General features: G+C 42.5%; 1 protein-coding gene across 2 annotated transcripts in view; it reads left to right on the top strand.

Annotated features, from left to right (window-relative positions):
- FAM135B (family with sequence similarity 135 member B) overlaps positions 1–19899 on the top strand; it is a 353349-nt gene that overhangs the window by 106239 nt on the left and 227211 nt on the right. For both annotated transcript variants that reach the window (XM_074000059.1, XM_015455220.4), the window contains exon 2: positions 16534–16629. Coding sequence is in view for 1 of the 2 variants with exons in the window: in XM_015455220.4 (XP_015310706.3) it covers positions 16553–16629 (77 nt within the window). In the remaining variant the exon portion in view is untranslated. The remainder of the gene's footprint in view (positions 1–16533; positions 16630–19899) is intronic.

The following is a 19899-nucleotide window of genomic DNA, read 5'->3' as shown; positions in this document are numbered from 1 at the left end:
TCCTAGAATAGTGCCTTAGGCATCCTGACCAGGCAGGGCACATTGGCTGTATAGACAATGAAGGTGGACATTCCAAAACAGGGGAGAACAGGATGAACTTAGAGCATGGGAAGGCTTAACAGAGGAGGGGAAACTCTGGGTAGCTAGGAAAAGATTCAGAGGGAGGAAGCAGGTGCCAGGATAGTGAGCACCAAAGGGAATGGGAACCAAGACAGAGAATGGGCGTGGTCTCCTTTGTCAAACATAAGGAACCCAGTTTGATTGGAGCGGTGTTTATATAGCAATGGTCGGGGAGGAGGAAGAAACAAACCAACAAATGTGTCTATTACCTTTTAAGAATAAAAAATCAGAATGTCAAGAAGAATCATGCAGAGATTAAGTCACAGAGATTGCCTTCCTTAACATCAATTGCCTCTCACACACAAAAAAAGATGTTCTTTGATGACTTTTCATGTTGAGTTTTGAAGATTAAATGAAAGAAGCATTGAAGTATCCAGTATCGTGGTGTTTAAGGTTTTGCCTCTGTGATTTCCTCTCCCCTTTATTCTAACACTCCCATTCTCATTTTTATGTAAATTATGAATAGAAATAACTGGGAAAACAGAAACAGAGCAGAATGCTTGAGATCCCACCAACCTCTACATCAGCTATCATGCGTCTATTCCCTCTGTGCCAGATGGCATTTAGGTCTCCTTAATCTCTAACCTTTCCCTGCTAGACATGTGTGTTTTTACAGATAAGGAAAACTGACCACATTAAGCTACTGACCTCCAGTTTGCACAGAAATACACATTGCATTTGGGATTTGAACCAAAGCATGTCTGGCTTTAAAGACTCTCAGTTGAAGGTCTAAGAAAATGTGAGGACACTGCATACCTCTGGGCATCAGAGTTCCTGGGCCTGAACCTCAGGAATCATCTGAGGAGCTGGAGGAGATCGTCAACCTCACTGACATGTAGATAAGTAGTTGACAGTGCAGAAAGGGACACTTTTGAGGTTGGGAATAATGGAGATACTCTACGGTCATTCAAATGAATGAACTTTGTTGAGCCTGGGATTTGATCTGGCCCCTTTTCCAGTGGATATGTCTAGGCCAGATCTATGCCTACAATCACTCCCGTTTCCATCCTCTCCATCCATCTTCTGTCCTCTAGGTTTCCTCTCCATCATCCGGGGGTAACTTCTTGCCAGCAAGATTGTACTTGCAGGGCAGGTTTTGAAGGAAAAGTTCAATATGAAATTAACCCTGTTCATTCATTATAAGGGAGGGAGTCAGGTATTTCTAACTCTGCATGAAAGGGTTATTTTTTTTTTCTAAATTGTAATTCATTGAGTGTCTATTGCCATCACAATAGGATGTTAAGAATAGTAGCAGCTACTCTGAGTGTTCTCTGGGTGCCAGATGCCACACTATGCACTTTGTGTATAAAATTCCTTGGTTTTTCGTAATTATCCTGTGCAGAGCTCCTATACACAGATGAGAAAACTGAGAAATGAAGGCACCACACAAAAGCAGGGATTAATAAAGAACAGGACTAGTGACCATGAAAGTTTTGTGCCAAACTTTGCCCTTTGCTGTGCACTGAGCTGCCTCTCCATGTCCTGCTGTGGTTTACTCACCCCAAACCCTCCATATCCCTGTGAGACTATGAGCTGACCACCGAACCCTCAAGAGAGGCCTTTCCAGTGAGATCCACACCCCTGGAGGTAGCTGTAGCCCTGGAGAAAGAGGAGCCCCTCAGGAGGATTGATATTAAGCAGAGCACAGGGAAGACTGATTACCCTGGTTCCTCTGGCTCCCAAGAAATTTTAGAAACCATTGTTGAAGACCATCCTTAAGGTCCTCTTAAGGTATCTTGATATCTTGTCCCTACTTGGTTTTCCATTTTGGCTGGGAGGAGGGCAGGCCTTGGAGTGCGTGAGAAGGTTGGGAATGGAGGCTTGCACATCTTGTGGGTGGTCAGTGTGGGAACACGGTGACGCGGGCTGAGTCATGGCTGCACTTGTGAAGCTAATGACAGATGCTAAACAAAATTGGATCCCAAACCATCGTGACCAGGGCACAAACAGATAGCGTGTCTGAAATGCCAACCTTGACTCATGTGTGGGAGCCTTGCATCTCGCATTCACCTCCTCTCCTGTTTATGTTGTGGCATCAGGAAGGATAAATAGAGGGCTTGTCTGTGGTTGAGACACCACCCGCTACTGCATCCTTCCCCTGACGCTGGTTCCTCTGCGGGATGCTCTCAGGCAAGATGGATTGTACACACCTCCCTCCTTTCCTCAGTGGACATACGCAGAGGACAAAAGGAGCCCAAAGATGCATTCAAAATAAGACAGGTATAATTCCATCAGTCTTAACGTCCTAAGTAGGAGCGGATTCCAAGTGCCCAAAAAAACTTTGATCAGAAAGAAGAGTAATGAACTTATTCAGTCGTTCATATGTGCATTTTCTCTTATGTTTGTTTAGTCTTTCATTCCTTCTCCTGTTTGTCCCACAAATGTTATTCCATACCTGTTCTCTACCATGTTTCTTGCTAGACTCCATGGCTGTCCTTCATTTTATGGCACTCACAGCCTAACCTGAAAATAGAGATACTTGCAGAGCACCACCTATTCAGGGCTATTTTGACATGCACAAGGCAAGGTTGGGGGCTTGTGTTAGGGAGGGCGGTGGCATGGCTGTTCAGGGAGGGCTTTCTGGATAAGCTAGATTGGACATTTAAGGATGGGGAGCTTGTCAGGCAGAGAGGTGCAAGGTGGGCCCTCCGGTGGAGATAATAGGTTGAACAAAGGTATAATAAAACCATGTTTAGAGGTAATGGAGCACTTCGATGAAAGTATTTTGAGAGGCTTTGTTTGGGGTGGTGGTGATATAGCGAGGGAAGAAGGTCCTAGAGTTTGAAGCACCTGTTTCATGCTAAGAATTTAGATTATGCTCAGATTAAATATGCATCAGTGCTGCACATGAAAGAGGACTAGGTCTGTTTAGCAGAATTGTGCAGAGCTCATACTCTAAGGACCCGGATGCCTCAGGTCATGGTTTTTCTCTCAGATGGTTGTGCAACAGCCCCCAAACAATGCACACGTTCTCTCTCTGTGTGTGTGTGTGTGTGTGTGTGTGTGTGTGGTTTGTTGCTCCAATATGAGGGCCTGAGCTCTGTGATCTCTGAGCTTCCTGTAAGATCTAAAGTTCTGAGACCCTGATGTTAACCATTTCCCCATATCTGCATGGTAAGAGGAAGGAAGTGGATATAACTAAGATTCATCAGTGTCTTGGAACTTTAAATCTTATAGGAAGATCTAAAGTTAGATTTTGTTGTCACTTTTTTTTCAACCTCTTGGGGTTCTTTCTATGATCAGATGAAATCATGGATGTAAAAACTTTGACCACCAAGAATTTAAAGATCAATGGGCTACAAATCTGGAGACGGGGTCCTGAGGACATTTGTTCTGTGATTATGGGCAAAGCACTCCCTTTTCTGGGCCTCACATGTCGTATCTGTGTAAGGAGTGGGTGGACAAGGTGGTGGTAGGGACCACTGGATCACTATGCTTTGATGCGTGAGGTACTAAAACCTATATAGTGGCTCACATCTGTAATCCCAGCACTTTGGGAGGCTGAGGTGGGCAGATCACCTGAGGCCAGGAGTTTGAGACCAGCCTGGCCAACATGGCGAAACCCCATCTCTACTAGAAATACAAAAACTAGCCAGGCGTGGTGGCAGGCACCTGTAATCCCAGCTGCTCGGAGGCTGAGGCAGGAGAATCGCTTAAACCCAGGAGGTGGAGGTTGCAGTGAGCCAAGACCGCACCACTACGCATCAACCTGGGTGGCAGAGCGAGACTGTCTCAAAAAAAGAAAGAAAGAAAGAAAAGAAAAGAAGAAAGAAACCTATATAGTGCTACTGACCTTAAAGGGTTCACTACAGAGACACCACTCACCACTGATACTAAGCCTGCTGATGCCATCATGTGATTCAACTTGAATTGGGTGCGGTCCACTGCCGTTCGGCAAACGAAATGCTCTTGAAATATTTATGGCCATTAATGAACGCAGAACCTTAAAATTAAATGGCATGATATTCATAGACTCTCAAGACTGTCAGGAAGCATAGAGGACGTCTACTCAAGGCTCAGTCCCAAAGCAGAAATCCTGTCTTCAACTCCTGGGGCAGACTTGGCATCTGCGACATTCTTCCAGGGACAAGGAATCACCGCCTTTCAGGGAAGGTGTATTCACTATCAAGTTATGTCTGTCATTGCATTGAAACCTCCCCCAACCTCAATGAATGTGAGGTGCTATTCTTACCTGCCTGAATTACGTTTCTTGAGGAGGAGAGATGCAACTTCTGTCTCCCTCAGGACCCAGAGAAAATGGGAACCTACATCTGAATCCAGCCTCACTGGCTGTGGGCTCAGTATCCAGTATGCTTCCCCCAAGCTTGGAGTCCTGGTATCTGGGCCCTGGACATTGCCCATGTCTTTGCCTAGCAACTCAGCTTCATCCAGGTTATCCTGTGGTTCATTTCAGGCTGGATTTCTTTGGATATTTAAGCTTATCTTTGTTAAGCAAAATTTTTATTGCACAACATACATATATTTTATTGTTATTATTAGTCTAATATTAACATTATCCACTATATATTGAAAAGCCACAATGTTGCTGAAAAAAATAAACATTTATGTTGATCTTCCCAAAAGTAAATCACTACCAAGTAGATGGACATTACTATAGTAGGATTACAGATGTGGAAAGTGAGAGCGCTAAAATTTGATTAGGGTAACCCGTAAAATGGTCAGAATGTGAACCAGATTTGGCAGCCCTGAAGCCCCTGCCCTTTCCATTATTTGACATTGCCTCTCTAAAAAAAGAACTTGGAGACAGTATGCTCCTTGTTGTGTGTGCTTATGTACACACGCACACTTAGGAGTCTGTTTGTGTGCATGTGTTTCAGTAGGTGGAAAGAGAGATAAATTGCCACTCACTGTGGTCACATGTTTAACTTCTCAGTGAGTGTCACCAGAGCTTCCAGCATTGGCAGAAAGGGAGAAGGCTTCATGCCTGAGAGCTGCAAATAGTGATGGCATTGGCTGCTGCTCCCTTAATAGAGCTTCCTCATCTTTGGTACTTCAAGCCCTCTGCCTGAGTTTATGAGTCAGTTATCTTTTTATGAGATTGTGAAATCTTATGTGCCTGCTTGCCTTAATTTTAAAATGCTGCCTAAGATAAGGGGGACATAGAATCCCAAAGAAAACAGGAACTTGGCATTGTGTGGGTTGCTTCTATTTGCGCTGTCTTTAGATGTGAAAAAAAAATAAGCAAACATACACAGCCAGTTTTGATTTCTATATTGAAGGAAAGAAAATACTTTTAAACATTCAGGGGGTGAATGCCTGGGGCTGCATTTTCTATGTTGGGTGAGGGTCAGAGATGTGATTTCTGACCTCCCCTCTGCTCCTAATCAACAGGGGAGCCCTGAAGAACCTCAAAGTTGGCGAGGGTGTAGGTAACTCATGGTGGAAGGGGATTATCATTCCTCTCCTGCCATTGCCACAGAACTATTTTTAGGTTTGCTTCTTTATCATACTAGCTTATACTTATTAAGCATTTATCATATGCCAGACTCCAAAACAACTTGCATTTGGGGAAACTGAGGCACAGAGCGATTAAGTTCTTGCTCCAAGATTGCACAGCTGCTGAGAGATTGGCCTCTGTATTGCTTGGACTGGCCAGGTCCCAGAAGGCTGACCCGGTGGGTCTCAGCCACCACCAGTAGGTGCGCCTGCCTTCTTTGTGCATCTTTATTTCAAGGTATTTATCCTTGTGGACCACAGTTGTGGCTTGACTTCCTTTGCTCAGGTCCTATCTGTGTCTTCCAATGGCCCAGGTCGATGGCTCAGATTTCCCGTGTCCCTGGTGCTGTGAGAAGTTGGCCCCTATTCTGCATGTGAACGGTGAGGCTTAGAGATGTTGTGTGACTTGTCCAAGTTTCCACACAGAGGTGAGACCCAAGATTGGGAGTCAAATGTTGATGAGATCCTCTCACAGCAAGAAAGAGTGCTTAGGGGATCCTCCCTTCTTAATGAAGAAGCACCAGTTTTCCATCTCTAGTAAGATTATTTGCCTGGAACACTGAGCAGATTTTCCCTGCAGTGATCAAGCCAGGCAACAAACTGAAGTTATTACCTTGTTAGAATGGCTGCGTGGAGTAAATCCCCTGGGGAGAAGGACATCACTGAATGCAGATACATGCTTTGGAGAGTAATTTCTGCTGCTTCTCTTGGACCCTACAGAGAAAGCAGCACATTCTGACAGGGTAATCTGGGTTTGAGTGTGGCTATCCCAAGAACTTGCTAGGTCATGTGTGCTCTGGTATCCTGCTATGATTTCTGCCAAAACTCATATTGAGATTTCATTGTTATTAGCAGTGTTGAAATGTGGAGCCTTTAAGAGATAAATAGATTAATGGTGTTATAGAGGGAGTGGGTTAGTTATCTCTAGACTGGGTTTGTTATGAAAGGGAGTTTAGTCCAGTTTCCTCTCTCTGTCTTGAGTGTTCTCTTGTGCCTTCAGTCCTTCTACTGTGGACAGGGGAATACCAGATGCTGTGCTCTTGGACTTCCCAACCTCCAGAACCATGAGCCAAATAACTTTCTGTTCTTAATAAATTATTCAATCTGTGGTATTCTGTTATAGCAGCAGAAAACAGACTAAGATACATCCTTCTCTATCCTCATAATATTCCTCTGTACATGAGAGATCTCTTCCCGAGCCTTTCCCATCTATATTGTAATTCTGTGATACACAGTCCTTTGAGAACATTAATGTTGTTTTCCCTTTTCATAAAGTAAATGCTGATGTATATTAAGATTGAATTATTATTTTCATTTAATCTTTCAAAGACCATATACTCTGAAGATTGAAGTTTTAAAGAAAAATTGCATTGAAAGGAAAACATGTTTGTAAAATAATTTATTCCCAAACAAAATCTAATGAGGTATTGGAGTTATGATATTTCTTCAAAACAGTTTTAATATTTTATCCAACATTCTCAGAGGCAACTGAGACTGCTCTAGTACATTAAAAAAAAAATGTAAATAACTAATTAAACATTTTGATATATTGTGATGAAAAGTGCAAACATTTATTCGGGCCTCTACAAATGCCAGAACCTCTAAAGTTAAGACAGGGGCCTAGTTCTTTAGGTCTGGATATGAGGGACCTTTTGAATTTCTGCCAACTATGTTGAAGGTGGAAATAAAAATAGTGATTGCTAGTGATGAGTGATTGACAGTTTTGTAGGCAATGACTGAAGTTCTTTATGTATGTGATTATCTTTAATCCTCAGTGCCACCCTAATGCATTGATGTTCTCTCTGGTACTTATACAGAGATGGAATCTTTGAAAGATCACATGTTGTAGAACTAAAGGAAATAGATTAAAGCTCAGTTTTGGCATGGGAGAGAGGATAAAGCATTGTGTCCGGAGAAGTAAGAAGTTGATGGAGTGTACAATGCCTCTTGAATCTTGCCAAGGGCCAGAGAAACCACTGAAAGCTTTTGAGATATGCAGAACATGAGCTTCTTGGTGCTCAAGATAGGCCACTGCAGTGAGAGGTGGAGAATGCACAGAAGGTGATGAAGCTGGAGCAGAGAGAGGCGCATGGAAGAGGTGGGAATAATCAGGAAAGAGAATAGTGATCAGCATTCCTAGGGTGGTGGCTTTGGAGATGGAGATAATGATAGTGAGAACTGACAACTAATTGTCTTTGTGAGGAAGGGAGAAGAAGGACTGGGCCCTGGGCCAGGTGCAATGGTTCATGCCTGTAGTCCTAGCACTTTGGGAGGCTGAGGTGGGCAGATCACGTGGGGTCAGCAGTTCGAGACCAGCCTGGCCAACACAGTGAAACCCTGTCTCTACTAAAAATACAAAAATTAGCCAGAAATCGCTTGAACCCAGGAGGCGGAAGTTGCAGTGAGCCGAGATCGTGCCACCTCACTCCAGCTTGGGCAACAGAGTGAGTCTCCATTTCAAAACGAAATAAAACAAACAAACAAAAAAAGAAGGACTGAAGGCTGAACCCAGTTGATGCCCAGACAACCGGGTAAGTGACAACAGTCTGCCACAATTTTGAGGTCTCTCCAGATTCCTTGAATGCAAGAGGGAATGCCATCTCCATGTCCTGTTGCTGGGAGAAGGACCTGCAGGTCACAATTTTGGAACAGAGAAGACAGACTTTCCCCCATCCCCACCATGTTGCTTAGTTTTGAATGTCTTTGAACACACCATTCTGGATAATAATGATGAAAAACTGGAGGGAAACCAACACACATGCAGAAAGAAAAGGCTCAGTGAAATATGATGATGACAGTAAAAAGAAAATTCAAAATGAAACACTCATACAATTAACTAGATGTATTCACATTTATTCTTGGTGGCTTCAACTTTATGTGTTATGGAAGGGCTAGGTCTGACATCTGTTGTCAACCTTCTGTGTTACGTGTTGGGGATAAAGATCTATTTGTTGTTTTACAGAGGAGGAGACTGAGGTTTATGGAGTTTTTTAACTTTAGGTAGATTGTAACGTTGATATCTGGATCCTGGCTGGTCTATCCCAAAACCCGACCTACATACACACACACACACACACACACACACACAGAGACAGACGGGCACACTATGGAGGCTCCATTGCAGGTGCCATGTAGACTCTGCATTTTACATAGTAGTTTATAAATCTAGACAATTTTTGTAGCTCTAAAAGAAAAAGAATTTGATTTTTGACAAAATAATCAGCTCATATTTCTTCTCAGAGGTGATTTCTTGTCCGCATTCAGCCACACAAATGGGACATAGATGCATTCTGCTCAGCTATGATTTACAAGCACAGGTTTTCTGCCAGAGCTGGCATTAGAGGCAGATGCAGCAGTGGGATCAGACGTTAGCCTTTGTGTTCCTAGATCCTGTCTTGGAGTCTGATGAGGAGATCTGAGTGTAGGACTCAATAATCTGGGTTGTTGTTGTTGTTGTTGTTGTTGTTAATTTTCCCAGGTTGTTCTTTTGTGGGAGGTTTTTGGAATGAATATTGGGGAGAGCTGGTTTACCCAGAGTGTGGTTGCTGATATGCTGTGGATGGAGATCTGAATCGTGTCCTGCCCTCCTCCTAAGCATGATGCATGTTGGCACCTCTCAGTGCACTCATCACTGTGTATCCTCAGTCGAACTCAGTCTGACAGAGGTGGAGAAAGGGCTTTCTTGGACAGCCCCTTTTTGGATACCTCTAATGACAAAGAACTTGCTTTATCTGCCATAACCAACATCACTGTTTCAACTCTTAAATGCTTTTGGTCTTATTTTCTGTTGCTTTGTTTTCCTTGCTGAATTCTGTTCCTCTTTCATACTCACATTCTGGCCCAGAGTCTGTTGTCTGATGTTACCATTTTATTCGTTAATTCCATAGTATTTGTGAACCTCTGCTGTTTACCAGATGCCAGGTTGGGCATGGAGTGCTCAGAAATTTATAAACAGACAATGACTCCTTTTTAGGGACTTATAGCCCAGTCATCTCCTTCTTAAGGAAGAAAAGTAACATGCTATGTTTCTAAAATATTTTTCTGTACTCTAACAATATCCTATTGACCATGAGAACATTTTTAATACTTTACAAAAGTTGGTTTAATTAGTTACCATTCTGTATCATCCTCTGAGGTAGGTGTTTCCCTCCAGGTACAGAGGCAGAAGCCTGGACTCAAAGAGATGAAGTGATGTCCTCGTCAACCCAAGTGGCAGAAATCTAATCTGAACTGAGGTTCTGTGACATCACCTTCTGGTTCTCTGGTCTACCCTCTGCCTCTTTTGTTCCTCATCAATCAAATACAAACATGGCCTGCTTAGGGTAATGAGATGTTAGAATCTTGTGGACAAAGGGGAATTTAATTGTTGTTTAAACTCAAGGCAGGGGCTTTCCCAGAAAAGTGGGACCTCATCGTTTGTCTGCACACTCCCAGTGATGAGGGAGTTCATTGCTTCATAAAGTAGACTGGTCCATTTTTGGGCAGCTGGGATGGCTAGAAAGCTCCCAGAATGCTGCCAATGAGTTTCTTCACAGCATTGGAAAAAACTGCTTTAAAGTTCATATGGAACCAAAAAAGAGCCCACATCTCCAAGACAATCCTAAGTCAAAAGAACAAAGCTGGAGGCATCACGCTACCTGACTTCAAACTATACTACAAGGCTACAGTAATCAAAACAGCATGGTACTGGTACCAAAACAGAGATATAGACCAATGGAACAGAACAGAGTCCTCAGAAATAATACCACACATCTACAGCCATCTGATCTTTGACAAACCTGAGAGAAACAAGAAATGGGGAAAGAATTCCCTATTTAATAAATGGTGCTGGGAAAATTGGCTAGCCGTAAGTAGAAAGCTGAAACTGGATCCTTTCCTTACTCCTTATACGAAAATTAATTCAAGATGGATTAGAGACTTAAATGTTAGACCTAATACCATAAAAATCCTAGAGGAAAACTTAGGTAGTACCATTCAGGACATAGGCATGGGCAAAGACTTCATGTCTAAAACACCAAAAGCAACGGCAGCAAAAGCCAAAATTGACAAATGGGATCTCATTAAACTAAAGAGCTTCTGCACAGCAAAAGAAACTACCATCAGAGTGAACAAGCAACCTACAGAATGGGAGAAAATTTTTGCAATCTACTCATCTGACAAAGGGCTAATATCCAGAACCTACAAAGAACTCAAACAAATTTACAAGAAAAAAACAAACAACCCCATCAAAAAGTGGGCAAAGGATATGAACAGACATTTCTCAAAAGAAGACATGCATACAGCCAACAGACACATGAAAAAATGCTCATCATCACTGGCCATCAGAGAAATGCAAATCAAAACCACAATGAGATACCATCTCACACCAGTTAGAATGGCGATCATTAAAAAGTCAGGAAACAACAGGTGCTGGAGAGGATGTGGAGAAATAGGAACACTTTTACACTGTTGGTGGGATTGTAAACTAGTTCAACCATTACGGAAAACAGTATGGCGATTCCTCAAGGATCTAGAACTAGATGTACCATATGACCCAGCCATCCCATTACTGGGTATATACCCAAAGGATTATAAATCATGCTGCTATAAAGACACATGCACACGTATGTTTATTGCGGCACTATTCACAATAGCAAAGACTTGGAATCAACCCAAATGTCCATCAGTGACAGATTGGATTAAGAAAATGTGGCACATATACACCATGGAATACTATGCAGCCATCAAAAAGGATGAGTTTGTGTCCTTTGTAGGGACATGGATGCAGCTGGAAACCATCATTCTTAGCAAACTATCACAAGCACAGAAAACCACACCACATGTTCTCACTCATAGGTGGGAACTGAACAATGAGATCACTTGGACTCGGGAAGGGGAACATCACACACCGGGGCCTATCATGGGGAGGGGGGAGGGGGGAGGGATTGCACTGGGAGTTATACCTGATGTAAACGACGAGTTGATGGGTGCTGATGAGTTGATGGGTGCAGCACACCAACATGGCACAAGTATACATATGTAACAAACTTGCACATTATGCACATGTACCCTAGAACTTAAAGTATAATAATAATAAATAAATTAAAAAAAAAAAAAAAAAAAGAAAGCTCCCAGAACAGGGCAGGTCAGTAAGGGGCACTTGATGAAGATTATTTTTTAGTGAATGAAAACCAAACAAAGTTGTAATTTCACTGCATTTTCTTTTACTCTGTCTCCTAGTTCTGTCTTCTGTAACAAAGCTAAACATAGCATGCGTGTATTGAAAGTTTATCACATGCCAGTCTCTATTTTGAGTGCCTTATGTATGTTAATAGTTTTAATTATTGCAATACTCCAGGAAGTAGGTATTATTATTGTCCTCACTTAACACACAAGGAAAAAGAGGCCCAGGAAGATAATAATGACTCCAAGGTCACCCAGGGCCATTGAGACCCAGGAGTCTTGTTCTGGAGCCTGTATGTATATTGTTTTAGAGACAGGCTATTCTCTCCGCTGTCCACAAGGAAGGCTAATCTGATGATGCCTGTGTTAATTTCTAGACATAGGCTTCAAGGGCCTTCCCATCCTGCCCCTCTCTCCATCCTCTTCTCTAGGCATGTTTGCCTAAATGTGGTGTACCAGGGGCAAGCTGTCTGCACATAGGTGTAAGCTGTGGGTGCTGCTGCCTGAGTGAGGACCAGGCAGTAACCAGGGGCCCAGGGAGATTACACAATGAAGGGCAGTACCAAGGGCAGGTGTGTCGACTTCAGGTGAGCTGAGGTTGAGATGACCTGCTGAGGTTACTCTCTTCACTTTCTGAACAGAAGAGATATGCACTGATGGCACTGGACTGAGGCATGGCAAAGGCCTCCTCTTTCAGAAGCCAGCCTTCCCAGGGAGGCCGTACCTGAGTGCCAAAGACCCAGGTCCTCCCTCTTCCTAAGCTGTCATCACTGGCATTGTGATTGTCACTGAATCACTCTTTCCCAGTCCCTGAGCATCATGAGGGCAAGGTCTGCTGGTAAGCTCCGTATGCTTTAGAGTGCCACAGTGCCTGTACACACAGCTTTCAGGAAGTGCAGGTTTGAAGGTGAGCTTTTCAGAGTCACACCAAATGCAGCAGAATGACTGAGTTCACTAGAGTGGTGGGTGGTGCTGGTTGTAGTAGGAAGTTAGTGTAGAAAAGATGTCTGTGGTGTGTGTGCAGATGGTGCCTGTGTGTTTTGGGTTGGGTATGTTGTTGTGTGTATGGTACATGTTCATGTTGGGGGTGAGTGCTGGGTTTTCTGATGTTTCATGGGAGGTTCTTGGAACAAATATTGAGGAAAACTGGTCTACCCGAGGTGTGGTTGCTGATGTGCTGGGGACGGAGATCTAAATCATGTCCTGTCCTCCTCATGAGCGTGACGTATGCTGACACTTCTCACTGCACTCATCACGATGCATTCTCAGAACCTTGCCCCTGAGCTCAGTCCTACAGAGGCAGAGAACGGGCTTTCCTGGACAGTCTTTTCAGCACCCAGTGTGTGCTGGGTATGTGTCATGGGCATCTTGTGTGTGTGATGAAGATTTGTGTGTGTGTGTTGTATCAATGCATATTGTATGTATCTGTGTGTTTGTGTGTATGACTGTGATGTGTGTGTTGGGTATGTGTCATGTGTCTATTGTGTGCATATGTCATAAGTATGTTCCAACAATATGCCAAACAGTATATTAAACATTTCGAATGCTGTCTCCCTACTGATCACGAAGACATTTTTATAGGGTAGGTACTCTTACTCTTCACCTCTCAGCAATGAGGGACAGAGAAGTTAACGAATGGGCCCAAGGTCATGCAGCTCACAAGAAAGCAAGTTAACTCAGGTCTAGTTAATGCTAAAACCCTTGTCTTTAGGCCAGTGGTTCTCAAATTAGTGTTTGCACCTAAATTCCCTGGAGAACTTGTGAAAACACAGATCCCTGAACCTGGAGTTTCTGACTGAGCAAGTCTGGCATGGGACTCAATACTTGGTTTTCACAACAAAATGTTGCTGATGTCACTGGTCTGAGGACCACACCTGAAAACCACTGCTCTGATACCTTCCCATTAATCCTCAGATGGAAAGAGAAGGGGAGAAGGTTGGGACAAAGGCAAATGGCTCTAGATTACTGACCACAAAGTGGACCAAGGATGTTATCAGCAAAATCAACACAGAGTTTTAAAAGTATTTTACATGGGGTGGGGCACGGTGGCTCACACCTGTAATCCCAGTACTTTGGGAGGCCGAGGCGGGCGGATCACGAGATCAGGAGATCGAGATCATCCTGGCTAATACAGTGAAACCCCGTCTCTACTAAAAATACAAAGAATTAGCCAGGTGTGGTGGCAGGCACCTGTAGTCCTAGTTACCTGGGAGGCTGAGGCAGAATGGAGTTAACCTGGGAGAAGGAGCTTGCAGTGAGCCAAGATCGAGCCACTGCATTCCAGCCTGGGTGACAGTGCGAGACTCCATCTCAAAAAACAAAAACAAAAACAAAAACGAAACAAAACAAACAAACAAAAAAAACCAAAACTATTTTACATGGAACTCATCTTCCTCACTGCATTATGAGTGTTTGGTTATAATGCCTAACATGCTATTTTAAAGGAAAAGGCAGCTTCCCACCGAGAAACTGTGTCTGTGTTTACAAGTTCCAGAACCCTATCCCATTTGTCCTGAACAAGAGCATGGTATGGTGCATCTTTCAAGGAGAAAAGAATGTTCCGTGTGGTATTCTCCATGCATTAAATATTTTCTTCTAAATATTAGCTCTATCCCAAAACATGGTCCCAGCCATTCTGCCAGTAAGTGCTGGAGCTGGAAAACTCAGGCTCCTGGGTAGGCACTCTGTCTGCACAGCACCAGTGTCTGTGTGGCTCAGCGTCAATGCCACCCATACAGAGGGCTTTTGAGGATTGTGTGAAGTCATGCATGGAACCCCCATCAGTGTGTAGTATATGGTAGGCTGGCACTATTGGGGTTCATTGTTCCTGCTCTGCCTTTGTCTCTCTTTCTATATATTCTCCTCCCCAGGATTAGAGATCAGGAGAGGGACCGGGAATAATAGAAAACTGACAACTCCAAGAAAGGAGTCAGGTGATTTTACCAGCTCTGAGTTTTTGGAGGATTCAGGCTGAGTGGGGTGATGAGAAAATGAGGACAATGCAGCTGTTGACATTTAATGTGATTATGAAGGGAAGCACAGAGTGGCTTCCATTTGCTTGCCCCTCCATCTGACTTTGACTGGAAATGACTTGGGATTAAAATTGAACCTCGGCTTCTGACCTTGGCTGGCTCCGGTGTGTTGGGCAGGGTCAGGGTGCACCTCTGTGGCTCTTCATTAGGGAAATGGGTTTTTGGCACAGTTTGTGAGCCAGGCCTTTCCATGTTTGCCAGATTGAAATTCTGTCTTGCAGAATTTATAGAGGTTGGTTCTAAGGATTTTAATTTGGTATGCAGCCTTATGAATCCCTAGAAATGTTGCCTGGGTGAAACATTTGCCTGAGCTGAGATGCAGTTAAGGCCCAGTTAATCCCTCCTGCTCTTATCTGTGGGATCTGGCCTAGCCTGACCCTGTTAACTGCAGTGAAGTTGTGCTCTGAACCACAAGAATGGTCTGGTCCCTGAGGCATCTGGGGGCAGAAAGAGGGGCTTTGGAAGGAGATCCAAGTTGAATCACAAGTTGCCAGGTGACAGATCCACGTGTTCCCTTCCTTTCCCCTCTCCTCCTTCTCTCCCTTCCCAGAGGTCATACCAGGTCTTGAGATCCTGCTAAGTGCCAGGTATATTGCAAGTCGTTACCTCTTATTCTATCAGGAGTCTACTCAGTAGCTTGCATTATCCCTGTTAGGCATGGTAGTAAGCAGGCTTGGAGAATGCAAGGGTCTTACCAAAGGCCACACCACCAGCATATTACAGAGTTAGAAAGTGGCTCCAGGTCAGAGCTTCTCTGGTCCTTTTTTCTTGCATGCAAAATGCGGCAAGAATAATACAAAATTCTTGTTGGAAAAAATCAGGCAACTTACATGAAATACTTTATGCAACACCAAGAATATAGTAGGTGCTCAGTACAAGTAAACTTCTTTCCCTTTCATCACATTCCTGGTATCTAGATGCTTTGATATTCTCAGAAAACCCAGCCTGCTTTTCAATGTACCTCTTGGCTTATTTCTCATCCCAGACTTGGACTGTTTTAATGTTTTTTTTTCCTCCCATCTTTTCCTTTCAACCCTCTTGTTACTGACCCCCAGTAACAACTAATTGGAAAATTAGCAACCTGTCAAGTTGGGTTAAACATCTACCTGGCAGCAGCACCCACATGCTCTATGTGCCATGCTTGATATTGCTCCAGCCACCTTTAGTCTTTAAAGACTGCATTTATAATATGAATTATAAAATCATTTAAAATTATTATTATCAGTGGTAGCTACAACTTATTGAGTATTTACTACACAAATGACCGTGCAAAGTGCTCAATGTGGCATATTTATTTTCTCTTCCCACCATCTATCAAAGTTATGTGCTATTACCAGTCCTCACGTTACAGATGAGAACACTGAAGATGAGGGAAGTTCAGTGACTTGCTCAAGGTCACACAGCTGAAAAGCGGTAGAGCAGGGATTCTTGTGCCTTTGGCCATGAAGGATGTGCTCTTGGCCAGGATGTTGTTGTCTCCACGGTACTGACAGATAGGAAAGGGCAGGGGACCAGCTCAGCTTTGGAGTTAGGAGACCTGGGTCTGCCTCCTGGCCCTTCCAGGTAGAAGCTGTGACAGTAGGCAAGTCATTTTGTCTCTCCGTGTCTTCTTCCATAAAAGGAACCCTGAGTGGTGACGTTCAGTGGACACATGCTACTCCTGTTGGTCCTGTTGGTCAGATTGATTTCCTGTTGTAAAAGCCAGATTCTCTCTGAGTGGTTGATGTGATCTCAAGCTGTTAATTTCTCTCTTGTTTTTCAGGTAATGAGCCAAAAAGATCATGTCTGAAATACAAGGAACGGTTGAGTTTTCTGTAGAGCTACATAAATTTTATAATGTGGATCTCTTTCAGAGAGGGTAAGTATGCTTTACAATTTGTATTTTTTTGTGTGTGTGTGTATGTGTGTGTGTGTGTGTTTCTTTCCATGGAAGAAAGTGGAGGTGGGGAAGTCAGATTGTAGGAAATTTGGTACTAATGAGGAAAAGATTTTCATTGTGTTTTCCTGCCAAGTCAAAAATCCAAACCTTTATTGCATCTGAAAATAAACCACATATTGACAGAGACTAGAAAGTGCTAATTCATCGCCTCCCTCCTGCACTCCGTTCTGCCTACTCTCTTCTCAGTGGCTCTTTCTATTAAATATGTCAGTTTTAAAGGGAAGTGAATTGATGGAAAATGAAGGTTGCCTGTGTAGCTGTGGTAAAAAGGAGTCAGTATGTTCAATACTGATGCAGACCGTTACTTCAAAACCACGTATTGTAACACTTGTGCCTAGATCTTTAAAAAACTGATAATGTTGGTATTTCCAAACATCAATTTATATAATTGAAATATAGTTGCTTTTATCTTTTTGAGGATGCAGTCTAAATTTGGCATTTCACGTGCTGGTGATATTAATAAATCCTCATGATAGACTTACCTCCAAGGCTCATTGTAAATAATCAAGATGTGAAATAGTTATATAAGAAACCAAACACAGACATGAACTACATGTCCTCCTGATGGTTGCTACTACTTTTGACATGTTACTGACACACAAAAAACAAAGTTAATAGAAATTGAGTTTTTTTATGTGTCCAATTAACAGAGCAAATTAGTATAAAAAGCAAGGGATATCTATCCTTTTGCTTTTGTTGCATAACAGACTCTTCTAAAACTTAATGGCTTAAAAACAACAACTTAGTTTAGCTCGTGAGTAAGTAGTTTGGACTGGGCTCAGTTGGGCGGTTCTACTGAGTTAGATGTGACTTGGATGATCTCACTGGGCTCACTCACAGGTCTGGGGCTCCCAGCTGGGCTGTTGTGCTTCTCCTTGTGGCCTCTCATCCTCCAGCAGGCTAGGTTCCTGGGCTATCAAGAGGGGAAACACACAAAATCTCCTGTTGTTCAGTCTTGGAATGCATAAAGTTGTTTTCCTAATACATTCCACCAACCAAAGCAAGTCACAAGGCCAGTCCAGCTTCAAAATGAAGAAATAGATACCATCTCTAGATAGAAGACTAAGAATCCATGTACATTTAAATAATCTACCTCCAAGATTAGACTCCAGTTGTGAAAAGATAACCCTGAGTTTAATGCTTCAAGTGCCTCTTGTGTACTATAGCCCCTACTTACTTAAGGATGGAATTCAGTGAGGTTGAGTGGTTTTGGTGGGTGTCCTGAACCCCAGGCAGTGAGAAGAATGGGAAATGTTTCTGAGACCAGCTTTCTGTTCTAGAGAAGGAGGCATATGAGGAGGGGTTCTGGGCAGCATTCACAGAGGCTGAGCTTTAATGAGGCAAAGATCTGTGCATCCTTCTTGAAGTCCTGTTGCCATTGGTCCACATCTCATTTGATCAGAAGTCACATTGTATATTGATAGGAGCCCTGGGCTTGGGGCCAGTACTCCTGAGTCCAGGCTGTGCTACTGCTTCTGTTTGCTACTTTGGCAGCACTCTACTCTGATTTTCAGGTTCACATTTACAAGAAAAGCAAGCGATTTTGATAATGTCAGGTTTCCATCATGGTATTAGACATTTTTCTTATTTGTCTTTTCCTGACTCTTCATAACAAACCATAGAACTGAGCAGTATCTTCATGTACCAGATAGATAACTTGGGATTAGGGAAGTAGAACAGTACATAGCTGTAATATAGCAGAGTGAGGAGCTGAGGCTAAGCTTCTCTCATTCAAAATCATGTATTATTTTATATTATTACTTAAGGTGCAAAGTGGGCTTCATTCTCCCCAGGGTGCACAAGACAGCCATCAGGATGTGGAAAGACAGTATTAGAACGTCTATTTACAATTGCTTTGGTGAAAAAGAAAAAAAATTGAAATCAAGCTTCACTAATAATTAGAATCCAGATTGATGTGGACGACCTTGCTGTTTCTGTATGGCAGAATCCCATTCAGTAACTTAGGTCTCAAGAGCAAAGAGGGAAGTCTGTAGCACAGACTGACATTGCAAAATATTGCAGTGTGCAACTGGTCAGTTACATACAGCTCTAAATTGATCTCTAGTTTTAACTTCACTAACCCTCATATTGTTGGTTATGAAGAGTTAGGAAAAGACAAATAGAAAAATGTCCAATACGATGATGAATCATGAATTGAAGATAATATTAATAATGGAAGCATACTAAATACCAGGAAATGCCAGAACCAACCACATTTATCCTACTTCTTACAAAAGCCTATTGATACACACAGTAAGAATTAAAGATGATAAGCTAATCTATCTAACAATAAGTAGATAGTGATTTAGTTATATTTTAAAAATGATTTGATATATAGACTTGTAAGCATAAATACTTAAAACACACCTTATTCTAAATGGATATTGGGTCTTACACAAAATAATCACCATTAACAAAATATTTCAAAATAACACATCCAAAACAGGAATAGACCCCTACTGAGTTGTAAAAAAGCTTGAAAATGAGGATAAAAATAATCACCTATTCAGCAAGCCTATGATACCCTTTTTTCTAGATCTGTATGTTTTTGGGAAGCATCTCATTTATCCATGCTCACCACTGAAGTCTAATATTGAATTAGGCTAAACTAAAACCAGAACTTGGAATCACTGTAATGTTTTTTGGGAGAAAAAAAATATTATGTGATCAGCCAGGTGTGGTGGTTCATGCCTGTAATCCCAGCACTTTGGGAGGCCAAGGCAGGTGGATCACTTGAGTTTGGGAGTTTGAGATCAGCCTGGCCAAAATGGTGAAAGTCCATCTTTACCAAAAATACAAAAATCACCTGGGAGTGGTGGTGGGCCTGTGTAATTTCAGCTACTTGGAAGGCTGAGGCAGGAGAATTGCTTGAACCAGGAAGTGGAGGTTGCAGTGGGCTGAGATTGTGCTACTGCACTCTAGCCTGGGTGACAGAGTGAGACTCCATCTAAAAAAAAAAAACAAAACAAAACCCAAAATATTATGTGATCCATTAATATATAAAATATCTATTTTTAAAACATGGATTATTATATCCTTCTCTCATCTTTAAAAAACCTTTTTCTATATTTATAATGCATGTTACATATGAGTATAATTGTACATGTGTAGTATTTATAAGTAAATATACATATATTGGGGTTTTATACTCAAGAATGGTTTTATAGATAGGCATACAAATCACTAATA

This window comes from Macaca fascicularis, chromosome 8 (genome assembly GCF_037993035.2).
Source record: "Macaca fascicularis isolate 582-1 chromosome 8, T2T-MFA8v1.1".
Taxonomy (NCBI): Eukaryota; Metazoa; Chordata; class Mammalia; order Primates; family Cercopithecidae; genus Macaca; species Macaca fascicularis.
Note: the sequence above shows the minus strand (reverse complement) of the source record. Positions and strands in the feature narration are given on the sequence as shown.